Source organism: Pseudopipra pipra, chromosome 15 (genome assembly GCF_036250125.1).
Source record: "Pseudopipra pipra isolate bDixPip1 chromosome 15, bDixPip1.hap1, whole genome shotgun sequence".
NCBI classification, from domain to species: domain Eukaryota; kingdom Metazoa; phylum Chordata; class Aves; order Passeriformes; family Pipridae; genus Pseudopipra; species Pseudopipra pipra.
The window spans coordinates 5254313-5276611 of NC_087563.1; the positions used below are offsets into that span (position 1 = coordinate 5254313).

At 39.1% G+C, this 22299-nt stretch overlaps 1 protein-coding gene across 20 annotated transcripts in view; it reads right to left on the reverse strand.

Moving 5' to 3' along the window:
• The window catches only part of TENM2 (teneurin transmembrane protein 2), a 1078265-nt gene that overhangs the window by 152673 nt on the left and 903293 nt on the right, over positions 1-22299 (reverse strand). For all 20 annotated transcript variants that reach the window (XM_064671589.1, XM_064671588.1, XM_064671590.1 and 17 more), the window contains one exon: positions 10170-10408. In XM_064671589.1, coding sequence (XP_064527659.1) covers positions 10170-10408 — 239 coding nt within the window. The remainder of the gene's footprint in view (positions 1-10169; positions 10409-22299) is intronic.

Consider the following 22299-nt stretch of genomic DNA (forward strand, 5'->3'; position numbering starts at 1 on the left):
TAAGACTAATCAGATCCCTGAGCTTTTCTTAATGAGCAGACTCCATTATGGGCTCTCCTTTTGCTTTTCTCATGTGGCTGGAGTTTTGCATTTCAGTGATTAATGGAGTCTCAAGATGCAGAAGGGGATATATATGAAGAAAAAAACAACAGGTGAAATAAATTTTTGGCTCAATAAATCTTACAGGCCTAAATTGCATTTCTTTTCTCTTGATGCTCTCTGCTACCTTGTGGCCAGTTTTAACATGATTCTGTATTTTCAGGTCCCAGCTCTGCACCACATTCTTACAAATGGGCACAGTTTTTGCCTTAGAAAAGCCCCTGGACGCAACAGGCACACTAACCCATTACTGGGAATACATAGGACTATGATGCATTGCCCATCTCTGGCAACTGTTACTGTGCCTGCTGTGAAATTGTTTAATTTCTCTTTCAGTTCAAAGTTATTTTGCATTTTCCACAGACCAGCAAAGATGTCACAAGTTCATTTCTACTCCTTATATTACCCTGGGACACTTGCTATGTACTCCTGACATTTTTCCAGCATCCATTAATTTTCTCAGCATATCAAGCACTATTTATCTCTCCTATTAAAGTTTTTAATAACTGAACACAGAAATTCTCTAGCGACAATACAGTCTGACAGAAGGAGCATCACTTTCCTTCTGCAAAAGAAAACATGACCCTCACAACTCCAATTCCAACTGTCAGGAGCAAAACCTGGGTTTGCTGACAAACCACCTGCCTTGGATCAAAATACCTCCCTGAGAATTACACAGAGATTTCATGGTTTCCATATTTAGGAGGCAAAGCTGTAGGACAAGGATCCTGATTGAAAATTGAAAATTTGGAATTCTGTTCTTCAGACTGCACAGAATTATTTCAGCTACACTCCCAAATCTCTTGGTAGCAGTGGGATAGTTTTGGACTTGTTGCTACAACTGCACCAAAGTCAGTTTATGTGAAGTTGGGATCCTGAGGACAAGCAGTAGATGGACAGAGCCTTCTGACCATGTCCTGCACCCTTGTGTAATTCTTCAGCCTCTGAGCCCTGCATTAGCTTTATGCAGTCACCTGCATCTTGCAGAAAGTAGGAAGTCTCTTGCAGGAGAAATAAGTAAATTAAAGGAGAAGATGCAAATATACAGAAAATGCACTATTCTTGCAGTTCTGTGTTTTGTATCATGCTCAGATTTAAATGAAACAACTGTTAACACACAGGGACAAGCATCATATATGCAATAGACTGACCTTTCCAAGCATCTTATCTAATCCAGGTTGATTCCTGCAAGGCAAATAACGTGCCACAGACACAGAGTACACCTTCTCATCCAGCCTGGGGAACCTATTCTGCCTCACTGGCATCAGTATGTGAAAACATCTTCTGTTCTGTGACTTCTCTCAGAAAGTATTTAGTAAGAAAAATGTTGGAGGGAATCAGCTGATCAACCAACCAGCAAATTAAAAACAAAAAAAAAAGCTTAAAATTAAATTAACTGCAGCACTGTTATGCATTATGTATATTACCTTTTAAAAATTAAACATGACACAGAGGGATAAATCTGGACATCTCAGAGGAGAAAACAAACTAAACCCAGAGCGTATTTACAGTTTTAGGTGAGGTTCTGTAAGATGAACATTAGAGAATGAAAATCCTTTTCCATTCAGAAACTATATTAATACAAATGCTTGCCTTTTCTAGTAATTATTTAGTAATAGCCAAGATAAAGACATTCATATTGTCTCATAATCACACAGTGGGGCTCAATAGTGATTCTCTCATTATCAAATCTGCTCAACATACAAGTCAAAACATGATTTTTCTAACCAACTACATTCTTCATTTTGGCATTGTAATTCAAGCTTCTGATGTCAGAAACGATTATGAGAAATTAAGTAAGAGAGAATTAGATGAATATAAAGAAAGTATACATGCATCAGCCCAAAAAGGAGCCTCTCCTTTCTACACCCATTGCTCTAATAAATAAAACAGGCTTTGGCTCTTCTGTACCAATCATGGTCAAATTCTGTTCTGGAAAACAGACATTTATTCACACTCAGGGAAAGAACTACATGTCTCAGGGCTTAGCACTCATCATTATTCAGGCAAAAATGCCTCAGATCACTAGAAATGGGAATAACTCCTTGCAGTGGTACAAACTGGGGACTGCCAGGCTGGGGAGCAGCTCTGTGTGAAAAGCCCTGGGGTCCCCTTGGACGAACAGGAGCCAGGAATGTGCCCTGGCAGCAGCTCCCTGGGCTCTAGGAACAGAAGCATGGCCAGGAGACTTGGGGAGATGATTCTCCCATCTGCTCAGCCCTCATTATTCTGCCTCTAGAACAACTGCATCCAGTTTGGGGCCTTCCAACACAACAAGGACATCAATAAACAGGAGCAAGTCCAGGGAATGTCTCCAGGATGGCTGGGGGCTGGAGAACATGCTGTGGGAAGAGAGGCTGAGGGAGCTGGGTTTACCCAGCCTGGGGGAGAGAGGGGAGCTTCAAAGCAGCTTGTTGGTACCTGCAGGTCATCAAGAAGATAAAGCCAGGTGCAATCTCTGTCCCTAGAGGTCTTCAAGAGCAGAGTGGACATCAGAGATGACCCAGCTTTGAGCAGAAGGCTGGACAAGAGACATTGAGAGGTCCCTTCCTACTTGAATTATTCTATAACCTTGGAAACCTAAATCTTGTGTGCAGAATTTGTCCCGGAGATCAGACAGGTTTATCATGGAAGATGTCATTTTTCCTGTTTATAACAATACCATCAGGTGAAGGATTAATAACAAGGCACAGCATCCTGTGAATATGCTGTGTTAGGTGTTCAAAGTCACTGACCTTGGCAAGCCAATGACTTTATTACTGGACACACAGAATATATAAGATGGCTGGGAGTAGTGACACGAGAAGGCAGGTCAAAGTGTCATGCAACAAGACTACATGAAATTAAAGCCTGAAGAAGCAAAGGCTGAAATGAACCTGAAAACTATTTCTTAAACACTTTTTAAAACACTGAAAGGAGATAATTTCATCCCATTATATTATATGGTGAGTAAATTTTTCTGTCAGTTCATAGTGATGTGTCATTTCTCTTGCCACTGTTCAACTTCCTTTGCTCCATAATTTCTGTACTCTATTACCTTGTCTTATTATTTTCACAAATTTAATTTAATTCCAATTTTTTATTTTGTCTTCCCTCAAGTTCCTTGAATATTCCTTGAATAGTGTCTTGTCTCTTTAGTACAGTTAAGTATTTCTTGTGGCTTTTTTTCCCATGGCATTCATAATGGTGTTGTAAGAGCTACATCAGCCACTTAAAAAATCCATGTGACATCTTTCAATCTGCTATTACCCCATAGAGCAATGGATATATTTCTAAAGGCAAACGTGTACTTCTGCACTTAAATGAATAAAATCCATAAGCACACTAAGTGCAAAACTACACAATGAGTCAACACAGAAACACAGCAACAAATAATCAATATAAATGAATCCATAAATGATCAACTGGTGATCTCAATCTAAATAACTGCTAAGAAAGCAATGTTTACCTAGGAAGAAATGAGACATTTTACTCTGATATTGAACATTGACTTTTCGGAGAGAACAACCACAGGTTTATTTGATAGTTTTCTTTGACTTGGCATTATATTAGCAAAATTTAATCTTCAATATCCTTTATGCTTACCCTTCCCCTGAAAAATGGCCTCATCTCAGTTTGTTGGGCTAGGTTATAAAGCATGTCTCACTAAAATACCTCAAAGCTTTTTCATCATTTTTGCCTCTGAACTTCCTGCAAGACTCGTTTTACATCTGCTTATCTCTGCTATCTCTTTGCCCTGACAAGACTTCATACCCGTGCTCCTGGGATTAAATCCTAGACTACTAAAAAAATCCATAATATTCAGTATTTGCACTGATGAAAGTGAGAATAGGCTCTGCCACACAGACATCATGAAACCCAGCCCTTTCTGGTTTGTGCATGGTAGGATGCCAGGGCACGTGAAGCAAAGCAGGTACTTCACATCTGAGAGAAGGAAAAAGAAACCATCTCTGAGGGAGCTGTTCTTGCAGCTTTGACTAGAAAAAGCCAAAACCTCTACTGTATAAATAATAACTGCACTACTGAATTACTAATTGTAAGCACCATCTCTCTAAAAACAGCTTCTGGGGAGCATTGTCAGCATGGGTGAAAAATGTCTCAGACCCATCCTAGACTGTGCTGTGCAATATGCATTAACAAACCAAAAGGGGCCCTGAAAACACACACCCAGTAACACAAAAAGGAATATGTTCTATGATCCCCTCTGTCTCCTGGCTCTTGCCAAGGTTTCTGAGCATGTTTGACCTGGTGGCTGAGCAGGAAGGGTTTTCAATTCCAGGAGCTAAGCAGGTGGTGGCACTTTGTGAGTTATGGCGACATTAGTCTCACTCTAGTTTCAAGTGCTGAGGTTTACTGTTTGAAAATCTGTGACAAAGACAAAGAACTGAACAGGCTGCAAGACTGCCCCTTCACACCAAAATCCTCCAACTTCCACTATCCCTGAGACCTCTGCTAGGCAAAACAAGAGGTACATTGGGTTTTCTTGGAACAAATCTGTAGATCAAACTTTTATTTTTGATTCAGGAAAAGCCCAGAAAAACTACACCCAACTGATTTCATATCCAAGTCCTCCTGTTCTTTGTGGCATTAAACATATACTGCAGCTGGAGCATCTTGTCTCTAGGAAAACTGCCTCCTTCCTCTAATGAATCTCTCACATATTTGGACTGTGGAATAGGGACACTTGCTAGGCTAGAAAGCCACATCTAAACTTCCTGGAGGCAGGCACCATGATTCCCAGCACTAGCACATAGTTTTCTTACAGAATGGGGCCAGATGCTTTTCTCTAAAAGGCTCCAAACCTCTCTTTTCAGAGGCAGCATCAGATAAGCTTATCGAGCTACTACTACGCTTTTCTCTCTCAGATTGACTGATAGCAGTCAATAAGAATCACTGAATGTGTGACATTTAGAATATGACAGGCATATTCTAAAATTTAATTATTGCCCCTAAGTGACACCTATTTTCAATGCAAATTTAAGAACAGAACCTTCTGTCATCAGCTAATCTTGCAAGATGCAGCACTCGCTGGGTTTACATTGATTTCGAGTGAATCTGATCACAGTGATTGGCAGCCAGATGCCCTCTGCCTCTCTCAGGTTCCAGCTTTGCATGATTTTCCCTTTTTCAGCCTTGCTTTCCAAAATGTCTAGCATATTTGATTTCAGTCAAGTCTGGACAAGACAAAGTCAGTGGTTTTCTGACTCCACGAGCGAAAAGCAAATGAAACATAAGAAATCAAATGAAACTTAAGTTCCTGTTTGTCAAAAACTACTCAGAGAGAGAAAAAAATTATCAATGGGTACATAAGACAGCCACTTCAGCAACCTGTGTTGATGAATCCTCATTTATGGAATCAGAGTAAGAAAGAAAATTGGACTTATGAGTGGCAGAACTCACAAAGATGAACAAACAAACTTCACCCAAGCACTTACATTAACAAATATCTGCCTCGTTTGGGGGAATAAAATAACTCAGGTTGATATCAACACCTGAAGAATAAAACTTTATGCAAACTGTGGTATGTACATATTTGATGAAGAGTAAAGATGTGACCCCTACTTCCAAATAAGAAACCCCATAAATTTTGTTGTCTGACTGTCATAGAAACAAATGAATACTTTGGGGAGTACGAGAGGAATAACTACATAAATTAACCATTTATTTCCCTGTACTGTCTTATTTTTCAGGTTTTAATTTCAAATATATATATAGGGAATAAAAAGAAAAAAGACATTTTCATTTGCTTAATTAACTGCCAGACCCTTTGGCAATTCAGTCCTTTCTATGGCACTGAAGTGAATATATTATTTCAAGTTTATGCAGAAACCTGAAATTTATCTTAAACCTCATGTGTCTTTAAGGTCAAATAACACTGAGGAATAAATGACTAATAACATTTTCATGTGTAACTTAGTCATTAAAGATGTAGTGCAAGCATGCTGCTCGCATAATCTCTCTCATTTTCCTTTTATTTTTCCTGCATCTTCTTCAAAGTGATAGTAGATAAAATAACATCAATACTCTAAAAGTTACAGTATGAGTATCAAGATATTATTTTCAAGTGAAACATCTTTAAACTTATTGCAGGTCTCAATTTCTACAGGAAATAACAGTTTGTTTGTTTTTTTTTCTTCCCACAGGACAGTCTAAATACTTTAAATTACCATATTTTTAATGTCTGACATGTTGATGGTCAGATGTTCTTTGATGCTCAAAGATAGATTGGCAGAAATCAGAGCAGCGTAGGGGCTTATAAAAATGTGGTATTTACATTTGGCAGCAATTACTTTGTGAAAAACACAAGGTGACTCTTTTTCTGCTCCTTCTTTCTTCTTTTTTATATTTTTCCCCTCCGAGTTTGGCATGAATCAAAAGAGCTAAAAACTAATTTAACATGACAAATGCTTTCATCACTCCCTTAACCTCTGAAGTGAACACTCTGACAAAGACAATATGTGTGGTATATGCTTTCCTTTTGACACTTTATAAATTACTTTCTTGTAACTGGGTTTTACCACCAGCCCAATATCTTCAGGATGTCCTAATTTGAATGACTGCTTCTACATTCTTCATATGTCACCTCTGGATAATAGGAATAACTCCTGGGCTTTGTGAAATGGCACAAGTCTCAGAGAGGATTGTGGAACAATTTTATTTCCATCCTGCATGCTGGAATTTACCAAAAAGGTTGTGCAATTCTAGCAACTAATACTCTGCATTTCACTCACATCTGGCTACTGAAGAAACAGGGAGAAGTGATAAATCTGGCTTTAAATACACAGACAACTTGTGTATACCACGTGAAGGGAAAGTTAACTGAAGTGGTTTTATTCCTATTCTCTGCTATTAAAAGCAGTATAGCAGTCAGCCATAGAAACATCTTAAAATGCTCTTTTTCATACCTGATTTTTTTCCCCTCTGTCCATTCCTTTAACCAAAAAAAAACCCCCAAAGTCACTTGATTTATTTTCAACCTGGTATATCTGATCTGTGTCACATTTCTGCAGAAACCCTGCCAGTGTAAAGGAATTCAAATGCAGAACAGGATGTCTAAGATGGCAAAACACACACAGAACCAAGGATACTCTGCACAAACAGATGCCTTCTGACAGTGAACCAGTGCAACCTGCAGGAATTTCTCCCAGACATTAGTCAGGACAGTTTTCAAAGCAAGATTTAGGAAAACTCAGATAACAGTGGTACTGACTGGCCCATAAAGCAGGAATCTATCTAAATAGCTAAACTTCAATGACAATATTATGATCTAAACAATCAATCTATATGTATCTTAAAAAAGAAAAATAAACCCCAAAGTTACCTTCTAACAAGGCATATTGCCATTATTTTGACAAATGCTTACTTCTTAAAATCTCAGTGGTATCTTTATTTAACATCAATTATGTAGTGCGACAAAAACTTCCAAAGGTTATTTACACACTATGATTTTGTTTTGAAAGCTTTAAACATACTGCCTTTTCATTTCATTCATTGTACTTTTACTGGTGTGTTAGTGGAAAGGCAATAAGAATGCCTAATATTTTTTCAATATTTATTATTTTCTATCTGTTATGAGATTTATTTTTTTTTTTGCTTCTCTCTATAAATCACCCTCACTAGGAATTTTTTCATGCCCCCCATAATCTTAGGCAGTCCTCTGAAAGTCCTATGTTTAAACGTGAAGACATCACGCTTTTAATAACTTATCCATATCAATTATCCCATTTCTTTTATGACAGTACAATCCACTTATAAATCCTGAAGCCTATGAGAACTTCAATGTACTCTTTCAACAGAATTACCTCGTATTTGCCATCACTGCCTTTTTCATTTAGTCCTGCAACAATCTAAGGAGCAGAATCATCCTCTGCAACCTCTGATGACTTTTTCCATACCTATTACTTCGAGGTAATGTAACCCCAGTGATACAACCTCTGCTATGGTGGAGAGCAAGAAATTTTCTCTGTGGACAAGTACACCAGAAAAACATTACCAGCACCTTTAATGCCTCTCCTTTTTTCAAATAAGGACATGATTTAGCACCTTAAGTCATAGTGCTGGAGGACAGCAAGGATTACTTTATAGTTGATGGTCTTACACCTGCTCTTTGTCATGTGGAATGAATTGTATGAGTTTTTGCTGAAAGTGAGGGAATTAATTTAATAAATGGTCTAACTAAAGCATGTCCCTTTTACCTAAGGCTATGCAACTGCTTTTTTGTTTGTTTTTTTTTTCTTTTTTCTCTTTTCCATCACTTTAAATTATGATCATGGTGGATCCATCAAATTTATTCAGAGGATTAATTTCAGCTATTTTCTGGTTTTGACATATACTTATTCTTTCCTGTGTATGGCATGAAGCTTGTCAGGTAACTTCTCATTATTTAATCCTTGAGCCAACACTCTCTTCCTAAACCCTGCTTTGTTGTGTTCACTACCAACTCTATTGTGCTCATCATTCTTTCAACAGAAGACCTCAAAAACTTCTGTCAAAATAGATCACTTATATCATTATCCTGAAATGATACATCATTCCTCAATTACTAAGAGTCCATATACTGCTGTATGTTCTCTCTTGTCTTATATATGAAAGTGTATAAAGCAATAACCATGTTGAAAAGCTTTGATTTGGATTACAGTAACCTAAATACCAAGGAAAAATACATTTCATAATCCATCACTCCAAAGTTATGCACATGATTAAAATGTTCAACTTGCAGAATATCATTTCCCATGTGCATAATCACTCAAACAGGGAGCTGTTGTATGATAACTGTCAAGTTCAATGAATCATGTGCTTTCCAATCTTTTCATTTATGTATCAGACTAAGCTTGTTATTCTTCTGAGGCTTTCTACAGAAGAAATACAGAAAGATGGTTAGCCCTGCAGTACTGAGTATGTTGGGATGTAGGCCTGGACTAAACAGCAATAAAGTAGTCAGCTCTTACTATTGTATATATTAATTACATATAGAAGCTCAGTAGTATGAAAAATGGGTTTTCTAAGAAAACAGTGTCTATCCTGAAGAGTCAAATTATATGGGATCAAAAAAAAAAAAAAGAAAAAGAACAGAGAGAAAATTCAATACATCTTTAGAGGTCTTTTGAGTGCTATATATGAGTATAGTTTCAGAGATGAAATAAAACCCACACAGAGAAGGTCTGGAAAGTATTAACAGAAAATATCATCAAGCTACCATAATTTTGTCATTTACTCAGAGAAGACAGTTTGTGCAGCACATCACTGTCATCAATGTATTGTTGAAGGCACTGGAAAAGGTACAAAATACACAGCTAGTTTGTGTAGACACTCAGAAAAACCTCTTCAACAGAGAATGAGGGGGATGTCGGGGGAGGAAATCAGAAACAGTTAAATTAAAAAAGACAAAATATCAGAAGCACGTTAAAAAAAAAATCTCAAAAAACCACAGAAAGAATTAGGACTTGATACCATCACTACTAATATATTAATCGTGGGAAATAAGCACAATATTTAGAGTTTCTATATTTTTCCTTACAAAACTAAGGATGTGTGGAATATGGAAAATAACAGCACACAAAATGGAACTATCTAATGATTCAGATCTAAAACCCTGGGATTTAGGCACACAGAGCAATATAGACAGAGAGCTACTAATCAGAATGATTTTGTGGTTTTTATCTAAAGGCAGCATGTGATGGCAATATCTGAATTCAAATGCCACTGTTACTTATGTGGGTTCACTGACTACCACAATGCTTTCCAAATATTTTTTTAAACGTATGGTAGCACATCAAGAAGTCATTAAATCACTCTGTTTGGACCATCTATGAGAGGTGCATATCTGTCACCTAAAGTTAACACTGCACATTAAGAATCCTGAATTGGAAGAATTCTTGTTTCCACTGCTCTTATGACAGTGAACACGACTTGACCATTTTATTTTTTCCTCATTAATCGCTATAAGGAATAATAATATTCTTTGCTCATTGAGAACACAAATCTGTGAAACACACTAACTGTCCTTTTACCTGCTGAACTTTCACTTGCTGACACAGCCATGGGATTTGACAGAGAAAACACAGCCTTACCTATGAAATAGGCCAGCAGGATGGCAAGCAGGACTGCAGCAGCAATTGCAGACAAAGCAGCGCATTTCCAGCTGCAATACTTGGAGGGTTTTTTCAGCTTGAACGCATTCCTGGAGAATGTATTTCTAGGTAACAGTCTGGGAGGTGGAGTATAAACCGTTCCTGAGGTCAACGGGTAACCGGGGGAAGAGCTGCTGAACAGCGGAGTGGTTCCAGAAGATGTCTTAAACAAGAAATGCCTGCAAAACATAAAATGGAACACAGTTGAAAATGGCAAGTCCTGTAGTTAAGAAAGAACATCTCCTTGGCACCACTCCAGGTGCCATAGCCTGTTGAATTTAACTGAAAAGGATTTTGTATGAAGAAATAGAGATGAAAATTCTCGTAGCCTTTCTGCTCCCAGAACAACTGGCACTACAATACAGTGTCAGGATATCTTTCTTAATCCTTTCTGTAATTAGGTGCAACTTGACCACATACTAGCTAAAACACAGCATGACCAGAGAAGTGTCTGTGAGTTCCCTGTGGAATCCACCACCCAACAAACATTCTAGGAAAACATTACGAGTCTCATTTACACCCTTGGCAAAAGCCACCAGCAAAAACATACTGAGCAAAACCCATAGTCCTGTAAGAAAAGATCTTGCCAGAATTAGAATTAATCATGATTTTTTTTTTTTAACAGTACACAGGTTTTGTTTGAACAACTAAGAAAATCACGTGACCGAGCAGAAAAAAAGAGGACTCAACTGCCCGTACATTTGTTAAGAAGAAAATAAAGGACAGAATATACCCCCTAACAAAATCTCAGGAAATGCTGTCAACACATTCCAGACAGAGGAAATGGAGAAAACAAACTATAAGACTGGTTTCTTTAGATTAACTTCTCACAGTCAGGCAGAACTAACTACAAGCACGTTCTCAGTAAACAATAAAAAGAGAAGCACAAAATAAGGGCAGTGGTCTTCAAGAAGGCCACTTGGTTTAAGACAGAAGAGCTCTGAAGATTTATTCCATTCCCTCTCCCTTCACAGCTCTGAAAAACAAGTGCTTCTTGGAATCAGTCAGAACGAAGACACTCAGTAATCTCCAAACTCAAAATCACAGCCTAAAATAACCCAAGTCTTACTTCAAATGTAAAATATGTTTAACATTTTTATTCAGATACAATCCAGTATGTCGCTCTCAAACCACCTGTTAGAGCTTTAAAATCCATGTCAGTCACTGTTTATTACAGCAACAATTTGGAAGTTTGAAGCTGAAATGTGTTTCCCAAGTACTTTTTCCAGCCCACAGTCATGCATGTGCCTACTGTCAAGCACAGATTAGTGCATACTTATTTTACAGAATAGCAGAAGTGATTTTAAAGTATATTAAAGCATTTATTTTGAAATGAAACCCAGAGTATAATAAATTGCACAGAACTTGCATACAGGTAGAAGACAGTAAAAGGAAGGCTGGCCAGGTTTCACAGTTTATAATTAAACATTCCCATTTGAAGACAGCCTCTGAAAGTATAGTCTTTTCTTTAATGAATTAATTAATAAACTCTATTAATGAACAAGAAAATAATTTAGTTTGACACTGCCTTTGTTAATATTGATTTTTAAACTCCAAGTGACCTTGTACATCCTTTACAACAGTAACCAAAACCTAGTTTTTTTCAAAAAATATTTCAGTCACCAAAGACAATGGCAGTATCCACTGTCCTAACTTTTTCCTTGTGCTTTGGAGACTTCAGACACACAAGTATGCAATCAAACTCAGGCAGATTAATACTAACCAGTTACTTAATAGAAACATTGCCTTTTTTTTTTTTTTTAACAAATAAGGCTGCCTTTTTTGTCCTTATCCCTGAGGTTCAGGAGGTTAGAATTGCTTCTTTTCTGCACATCGTACATGATCTATGAGAAAACACAGTAAAAGCAAAAGCCAAAAGGGTTCCCACTCAAAATTACCCAGCCTTTTAAATTAAAAAACACACCTTCCAGTTACACAAAAGCAACAAATAATGAAAGTCTGATTTCTTGAACACTTCATTTTAAATGTTTCTTTACTTTGCAACAGTTCAATTAAAATAACTTGGGAAAATGATGTTATCTTGCTGGTTGTGTCACAGTGGATCTGTTGACTATTCTGTTCCTTCTGTCTGGTTAAAACCTGATTAGCACCTGGCAGCAGAAGCAGGTTTGGTCCATTCTGCTTTGCTCTTCTGAGTTTGGAGCACAAGATCATTTCCATGACTGGACCCAGGGACTGAAGGGACATGGAGCATGAGGAAGGAGGAAAGGACAGAAGAAGGAGAGACCTGGTGAGACAAAGGCTTATGGATTTTATTCATTTAACCTCATCCAGGTCAAACCTGCATCTGCCTCAGACCAAGATCCCCTTCTCCTCCTGAATCCTCATGGCACGAGTGGCATTCTCAGGTTGGGACCTCAGGGTCTACAACAGTTCTTATGTTTTTCCTGCCCAAAAGCAGACCTCATAGAATAAAACTGGAAATTGCTGTCCTTGGAACTGTCTTTATCTGAAATGTCAAGGTTTATAAACCCAGGAATTTCATGTCCCCTTTAGCTGAGAAGGCAGCTACAGTACCAGTGGAAATTTTAATATAAAGCATTGTTAAAGTAAACTCAGATATATAATGAAACTCTGCTCCCATTAAAATTGAATTAATGAATATCTAGATATGCTTTAATAGAACATGTCAATCATATACCGTTTCATGTGAGGAGACAAAAAAAAAGTAGAACAAAAAAACAGTTCCACCATGACCCACACTGAGATACATTAAGTATATAAAGAAAATCAAAACACTTATCCATACAAACATGATTTTTATGATACTGTTAAAACTAATCAGAACTTGGTAGAGCAAAAAAGGCTGACTGAAAAGGATACAAGGAACAGTGCCATTCTCAAAGCAAAGAAGAAAAAAATGTCATTGGAAAGACCTTGAATTTTTTTCATACCCCTGAGTCCTACCCATGTATTCTGAAAGTTGAAAGTTCCCTGACTCCCTATGAGGACTCCTGACAAAGTGGCAGCCATCAGAAAAGGGAACAATATCTGCAAGTACACAAGTTCTGCTTTCAGAAGTTTAAAAAAGACATTTAACTAAAGATGTGTTAAATATCCACCAAGCCACTCTGGAAAAGTGACACTGCATCCCAAAGCTGGAGGCCAGATTAGCAGGTACACCTTAAACTATAGCAAAGCAGAACAGAAAGACTGAGAACACAACGGACAAAACACTTGGACCCCCGGAGTTTTAAATAAAGATTCAGCTACTAATGGAAATAAATTGACTTGTCTCAACTCTATCCCTAAACCCAATGATCTATAGCCATATTTTTATGTGAGATTTGACATGCTCTGGTACAACCAATTGTCTGTGGGCTGAAGCTGCACAGAGAGAACATGAGCATTTATCAACATTAATTACAGCCTCACAGCAGTAAGGCTGGGAGCGTCGTACAACGTCTGCTTATGAAAAGAAATGATCTGATTTGTACCAGTTCACTTAATTTCAAATACGTTCCATATAAGAATTAAAAAACCTGTATTCTCTGTTTTACCTGTTCACCCATCAAACACGATTAAGAAAAACACATTTTCTGCCTCACAATTAGCATTAGTAATTTGAATTAAACTGGGACTAATTCTCTGTTTTGAAAACATGAGAGTAAATTTGCTGAGTCTCAGCCCAGTCTCCCTAATTTCTGCGGATCAACAAGACAATCCTATACTGAAAGAATACAAGATATGATTGTCAGCATGCAGTGATTTGGTAATTCAAGTGTCCTTGAAAAGCCACGGAAGGAGCCTGGGTGCTGCTCACAGAACACAAGTGAAGCCTGCAGCTCGCTCCGTGGGCTCTGGGGTGCAGGATGAACCCCCTTTGTTTTCAGCAGCGTGGGGGTCACACAGGGGCACCTCATCACTGGCATCAGGAGAAAGGTGACATCTCTGAAAGTTGAGGTTGCAAGGGGACATTTGTCCACCGTTCTGTGCACTAATGGTAAATGGAAAAAGCTATATTTTGCTTTCTTCATTAATTCAGAGCTCGCTCTAGCATTTATTTTCCCACAGGTCAAAAGGACCTCTGGTGCTCAGGGAATAGTGGTCTGACAGAGACTGTATTAACTTCCATATTCTTTGAGAGAACAATCTTTTTTTCCCCTCTTTTCTGGCCAGATTGTCATGGCAGCACACTGCAAGAATGAGTGGAGAAAAAAAAAAAAGGGGGTTGTGATGAAAAACTGTAATAGAAAGGAAGAACAAGACACTTTCTAACATAAATTGCTTCTTTCCTTCCTCATACTATCCTAAAATTATTCTGTATTAAAAAAAAAAAAAGACATACAGAGAACCGTAATGCTTAAATTGTCTCTTTTTTATAGCTTTTATAGGGTTTTCATAGTAATTAATAAATAGAAAAGCTACATGCCAAGATAATAGAAACAGTTCAGTTTAGTTGTTCCAGGACTTAAAAATATCTTCAAGCTGTGGTAAAATCACACCTGTCTATAATTTTATTGGACATTTATTCTTAGAAGAAAAGAAACAATGGAATATAGAACATAACATGCTGGCTTTCATTGGGAGAAAAAAAAATCTTCAAGCTTCAAAGTCCTCCAAAAAAGTAGCCATGAGTCATTTTATGTCAATGGAAGCTTCAGAGTGGCTGCCAAATTCAGACAGTGAAGTTTTATGGCAGCTTTCTACCTTCCATACAAAAAAACCCAGACTAAAGAAAACTATATAAGCTGTCGTTATGCCTGTTATGCAAAAATGAACTCTGAGTGGTAGACTGGTGCAATCTTTGGTTACCTGTGTCTCAGTCTTTCTCCAAATGAGATTTAATTGCATGTTCCTGCACAAAACATGGGTCCATCAGTCAGGTTTCCACAGCTGAGGGTTCTCTGGTGTGGTATAACTGCACAGAAGTTTCTACCCTTTCTGCTGCCCAGAACACAGGGACTTGGGTGTCCCCCCAAAAAGCTCTTAAGTTAGCAGTAAAAGTTAAAACATTGTCTTTATATGTCTAAACTGTATAGTTACAAGGAATTGTCTCAATCACGTCAAATCTACAGATTAAGCTCAGTAAAACAGATTTTTCAGTGGAAAGCTATTTAAAATACACACACACATAAACCAACTGGCCATTTTATACACACTGTGCACCCCCACACCCAAATGCTTGTTGCAAACAGAGCACAGTCCTCACAACACACTATTTCAGTGATTTCCAGCCTGCTGCAGGTAATGACACAGGAACTAAGGACACCCCATTAGGCACAGAAACAGGAATTCAGGATGAACACATCAGTGTCAAGGGGACACTTCTACCCACTGTAACCTAACTCTGAACCTCGTAGGAGCCACCCAGCTCCCAGAACAGTTCCAATACCAGCTCCTCAGCTCTTGAAAGGCTGATGATTCCTTAAAGGCTGGGTTCTTCACATCCCCAGGCAAACTACTCTGAAACTTTGCAGAGCGCAGAGCAGAGTGTCACAGAGGTTGCCATCAGTACCAGGCTGGCTTGTCACCACCCCTTCTAACAAAGACACAGCTGGACACATGAAGCACAGTGATTGAACAGTGCCTGACAGCAAGGCAGGGTGTTGGGCAAAGACACAGGTGCCAACCTTTGGGCACCCTGACCTGTCACATTATTAAACAAAACCAAACTGGCAATGTTCACAAGGGCAAAACACCTGTACTGTACAGGGTACAGTACCTGCTCTGTTCTGGGTACGTCTCTACAGGACAACCTGTTTTCATCTGGAAGATTGAGATACTGCTGGATACGCTTTTATAACCTTTTATAAACCCCTGGAGTGTTCTCTGGGGGCTGTCACCACTGTGTGCCTGGCTCTGGTATGTCCCCATGGCACAGCCCTGCTGGGACACAGAGCTGTGGGAGAGGCTACAGAAAGGTACAGTGGAAAATACTGAGAGGGGAAGGACTGCTGAGATGGGGATTGGTAGTAGCTCAAGAATTTGAGAGGGAGAACACCAACATGGAAAGGCATAAGCTCTAGAAAGGGAAAACCAGGAAGGCTAGCAAGGATGCACTGGGTGGAACTGGTGCTACACAGCAGCTCACCAACCCTGGGGAGCTACAGTGGCCACCTCTCACCTTCCTGACCTGTGTGGTCAACAAAGACTCTGGGTGTCCTGCAAGAGGTGGTGAGCACACTCACTCAGCCTGTCTGCTTAAATCCTAGTTAGCTTTTGTGGGAGTTAGCCACTAAATAACTGCTTTGCCCTTGAAATTTATGCACCTCTTTCTTGCACTGTTGTTTATTCCCCAGGAATGCAGCAACGAAACTGCTGGTTAATGCCTAGGAAAGAGTAACAGGCATAGCTACAGACACAAACACAAAAAATATCAGTGTCTTGGTGTATGCACGCACATGACAGTGGAGCAGGATTAATAATGCAGATATAGGAACATTTAGGCAGCTCTGCATCAGCTCAACTGTAAGAACTTTCCCTTCTGTAAGCAGAAAACCTTGTGTCCTAAAGTTCTGAGGAGTGTGTTGCATAGTGTCAAGTGATGAAGTCCAATATTGCCTGCATTTATTATTTCAGTAGTGACAACAATATTTTGCATTTCAATTGGTCCATTCAGTTTTAACCTTCTACATCAATTAATGAACAAATTTCAAAACACTTCTATTTTTAAAAGGCATACATGTAAGCTCTCCACTATCTCTTAATTCAGCTACTCAGCAAGAGAAAAAGTACTAACAGTGCTATTTCAAGTCTATAAATAATAGACTAGAATAATAAAACTCCGAACTCTAAGAGAATTTTATCAGTCTATATGTAGATTTAAAAAAGAGAACCCAAAATTTTAATTTTTTTTAAATAAAAAGTAACACTCCAAGGGTATGTGCCTCTTCCTGTACAGTCACTCACACTGCCTGTTCACTCTGCACGACCCAGAACTTAAAAATGCCAACCAACAAGATCGTGAAAACATGCAATTATCTGCAATCAGTAAAAACTTCTTTGAGCTTATGTGAACGTGAGTGGGAGTGTATCTAGATGGATTTTCTAAATCATTATTATGTATCCTGCTTCATAGTGTTTTCCTTTCCTCTTTTTTCAGTCTACATTTGTTACGAAAACAATACCCCAGTAGCCTGCTAAAAATGACCTTTCTACTGTGCTTTTGGAATTCCTCCAAGTACATGGCCCAAATGTGCGTCAAGTCCTTGGGGATGCTTTTGACTGTGCTTCCCTTGACTCCTTAAAATGCTTTTGATTTTTAAACAGGTCCAGAATCTATCCACACAGATCTCAATTATTTGGAAAGTCCCCACAACCTTCCTGTAACCTTCACGTGCAGGAGACAGTGCTTGCCCCAGCCCTCAGTCTCAGAGGACTGACCTGCTGCAGCATTTGTGCCTGTAGCTGCACCCTTTAAGTAAGTGGTAAGAGAAAGCCACATAAGATAAAGCAAAATCAGAGTGAGGAGTTACTTCACTGTTCCAAGGAGTTGCTTGTTATGCCCAATATATCCTAGAAATTTGCATTAACAAAAGGAAAAGAATTTTTGTTTCACTCTTCTGTTCCAGAACATTTTGCATCATGTACAAAGATATCAAAATATTGAGACACCACTGAAAATAGGCAGACAATTGTGGAGAGCAGCTGTAGCTTGGAACTTCGACACAGGCAGAACTTCAAGTTTATATATTCAGTTCAGAAGTTCTGCAGCTGATCTTGACACCCAAACATGGGACAGCATGTGAGTGCAGTATTAACAACACTACAGACCATTCACTCCCTTCTTGAAAAAAATTAATACCCATCCCCTTGCAGCATTAAATCCTTCTTATGTGCTCTGTTCCTGGCTTTTTTGCCACACTGTCATAGCCTTTGCACAGGCACAGTGTTCATTCCTTCACTGGAAGGCTGCAGCTACAAAAACATTGGGTGCAGACATTTCCCTATTCTGGTACCCCACAATTATGAGTTCAGGCACTGCCTTGGTGCAGACAGGGATACAGCTCACATTGCTACTCCATCCACTAATTTCCCAGTGACTGTGTTGGAATTGGACTGGCAAAGTAACAAATACAGCTTGAACCACGGAAAAAGGCAAATATTTATAAGAGCAACATGGGGGTTCTTTTAAGGGTCATGGAAGTTCTTTTCAGGTTAATTTTCAGATTGCTCAATTTTTAAACTGAACTTTGCTTAAATGACCCCAGATCTGGACTATTGGTCTTACACTACGGCCCACAAGACTGAGAGAAACTGATAATCACCAGAATCAGTGACCATCATCCTTTCTCTTGAAACACAGGAGAAACATTAGGACGTAACAGTCTTCCTCAAAGCCTAGCAACAGATCCTTGTGAACAAGCTCAAAGAAATTATAGACATAGATACAAAATTATCTTTACAAGATTTGGACTGAAAGTATTTCAAATTATGAGACTAATTATGAGACTAAAGAATAAGACTGATTTCTATTTAGTTCTACTTTTTTTTCCCTCCTGGATTAAGTATTATTAATCACAATCGTACCAATTGATTTAAATCAATATAAAGTATGGAAACAGGTATTAGTACGTGAGGCAATCCCAAACATCTGTCCATGAAAGCTCCTCTGTTCTCCCTCACCAGTCGTTCCCTTTGGACCGGTGCCTGTGTGAGGTTCCTGCCCCAGAGGACTCCTGCAGTGCAAAGAGCCACGTGAACCTCCCTTGCAAAGCCATTCTTTTCTCCCCGTGCCCTCAAAGCATTTCCAGCTTTAAAGCAGGTGCTGCCTCTCTGGCTGTCTGGCAGTAACGAGACTCACACCGGGACGTTCAAAGGCACTATTTCCATCACAAATCCCCTTCGAAAGCAATGATTAAAGCAGCAATAAAGGAACACCTCTTAACTGGAAAAGGCAGAAACCAGCACTTTGTTAGCAGGAGGAGGAGGAGACGGTTTGAAACAAGACTGCAAGGAGGACAATAAAAGTTAAAGAGCATTAAACAGCAGCTCCGAGCCTAAAGGTAAGGCAGCTAAATACTGCAGAAACGAACCATAAAAATAGCACCATAAAAACGCTACGGCGATGCATTACTGCAGCCTTACTTAGGGATATTTCAACCCTTCCATTACAGACCCTTATTTCAAAGAAAACAGAACAATTATGTAGCCAGCCAGGGGGCCCCTTGCAGCCATAAAGCAGCAGCAGACTAGGGAAGATGCAGTCCATATTTGATTGCCTCAAACCAGCAACGAGCGCACTAAAATCAAGCACACATCACTGCAAGTGTTCCAGGCCAGGCTGGTCGAATCTTTGAGAAACTTGTGACAGGTGACCCTATCTACAATGATCCTTAAAGCTCCTTCCGATCCAAACCGTTCTATGACTCTAAAAATGTGTAATTAGGAACTCTGTATAGGCATTTTGCAAACTTGTAACTCCACTGAAAGCGATGAGCTGCTGCAGTACAGCTCAGCATAATTATGTAAAAAATACAGCACCACAAAGGGTACACGGAGATTTGGGTAGAGTTGCCTGAAGAAGCCACATGAAAACATGTGCAGGCAGTAAAAGCTTCCTTTACATCACAAAGAAAATAAAACAAATGTGATTAACAACCCCCCATCAATACTGAAACAAGAGATGAAGAAAGGATATATTTGGAAAATGTGATGTCTCCAAACAGTCCGAATTTAGACCAAGCTGCCTAAGACAGCAAAGGAACGAAGGGAAGGTTAAAATATTCTTACCACAAACGAAATAACAACATGCAGACACATGTGTTATTCAATGATTTCAGCACTCGGTGTTGTTAGATAAAGAGACATCTGGAATCTAAATTGTGAGCTGAGTTTTGTCATACTGACACAAAGCATTCCCTTCAGATGGCTCAGGTACCCCTTTTCGTTTCATAATCAGTAACGTGACTACTCGCACATCATTTTCAGTGGAGAGCAGAATCTGCTGAAGGTAACTGAAAGATGAAAACTAAAAGTTATGAAACTCTCTCCTGATAAAGCAGGTGCTGTCAGTGCTGGCTTTTCCTCCTGAGCACTCCACTACTGAGGTTAATAAACAGACAACAAGATAAAAATTAAAAAGCAGTGCACTGTCAAGAGGTGGGATGAGAGGGGTCAGTGTTTTGCAACAAGCTAAAGCTATAAAGGCTGAAATAAAAAGTTACCAAAAAGGTGTCCTTTTTTTTGGAGGATATTGGTATGAATGTAGATGAAATGCCAGTTTTAAAGTGAAAGAATTACAGGCTAATTCTGAAAGTCTCCAATGATTTTACAAGCATCCATTTCAGCAAAACTCACTGCAAACAGAAAAAAAATAGTCATCTTCTGAGTTAATATTCTTGTGATGAAACTTGTCATCAAGCCCTGTCAGGTGTGTAATTTCAGAAAAGAAGAAAAATCGATCCTGAAGCAACTCTGGAATAGTCTTGGAACACAGCAATTCTGCCAGGACATTTTCTAATAGCTTAATGCTTGCCTGTGACAAACCTATCTACCAAAAGGCTCCAATTAACTGCAGGGCATCCTGCAACCTCCAAAAATAACAGTATTCACTAAGTAACCTTTTGTCATCAACATGTACATCTATATTCCCAGAGTTTTCATGATTAAAAAAAAAAAAAAAGGAGAAGAACCAAAGTCACTAATGGAACTGACAGTCATCACTGTCAGGGAACAGGCACAAAATTAGACAGTAAAATAAAACCAGCCAGGCAAATGTCCCCTGCTGTGGCTCATGGATTGCCAGTATTATGGCAAAGAATCCATTTATGAATATCTCAAAAAATTCCATCCATGTAAAGTGACTGGTAAATTGGGACAATCTTAAGACTTCAGAAATGACACATTTCTGGAACTGCTGTACCCAAGAACAATTTCAAATGGAAACAGGCAGACCAGGTGCAGCTGGGACCACTCTACACCAAAATTAAAACAGGAAGAACTGGCCCAGGATGAACAGGACCAACATTTTAATCTTGTAATTCTTAACAATAAATAACAAGTTCAGGGTGCCCAAGTTAAGTTCTAAAAAGTAGCAGAGGCTCTCACAGGAGCAGCAGTTAAGAGTTGAGCATCACTTTTTTTACCTGGCCAAAGTTAGCTCCAAACCTTCAGCAAACAAGAATCCCTTTCCTTTCTTTTTTTGGCCATCTAGGCTTTGGATAACTTGCATTTGCTTTTTAGCACCCCACTTCTTCATGGCACTCATGTTGCCATTTTAGTAAAGCAGGGCAATGTGAGTGCAGCCCCTTGTGCACATCCCAGCCCAGCCCAGGAGCACAGACTGGCTCTTTCCAGTCTCATCTGCTCCCCATGGAGGAATAACCACTGATTAACTACTGAGTAACAACAGCCTGGGTGCTGTAACTCCAATCCAGCTACAGCAGCTCCTCCCAGAGCTCCAAACCAGATGACAGTCTTTAATCAAATTTTTGGAAGGCCTGGGCTGAGGCTGCATGGTGGTATAACTACACCATATGTAGCTACTCAGGGTGTAACCCAGCAGAGTGGCACTAAATTCCCAGTAGGCTGCAAGCCAAATGTAACATCTCAGAAGCTGTGGCAACCAAGCAGCTGAAACCCCAGTACAAGGCAGTGGTACCAGGAGCCCAGCTCCTCCACCTGTACTCTGTGTTTATCACTATCTGGGCAAGCAACACCACCCTGCTATTCCAAGCACTTTATTCAGCACCACCACAGCCAATTTTAAATTCTGAGAGCTCAGCTCTGCCAGCTCTGCTATTTAAAGTGCAAGTTAAATATGTTTGACATTCCATACCCCAAATGACAACAAACCAGAATATTTGGACCAGCAGCATGTCAGGCACTTATTTATATATTTCTCTGTCAGGCCTAAGTGCTGCACCTTTTCATTTATATGCCACTGTTTGCCCCACAGGCATCAAGCTGCTAACACGTACAGAAGAGATTAAAATGAACTCACATGCTGGATGAGGTATAAATTAAAATTATAGTACTGTCAGTCTTGAATCTGGGATTGTTTCTCCAAGTCTCCCAAAATGCATAATGTCAAGTGAGCCTCTGTTTGTTACCCCAGGAAAGGAAAAATGCATAATTTTTCAGCAGCACAGTCAATATGAATTCT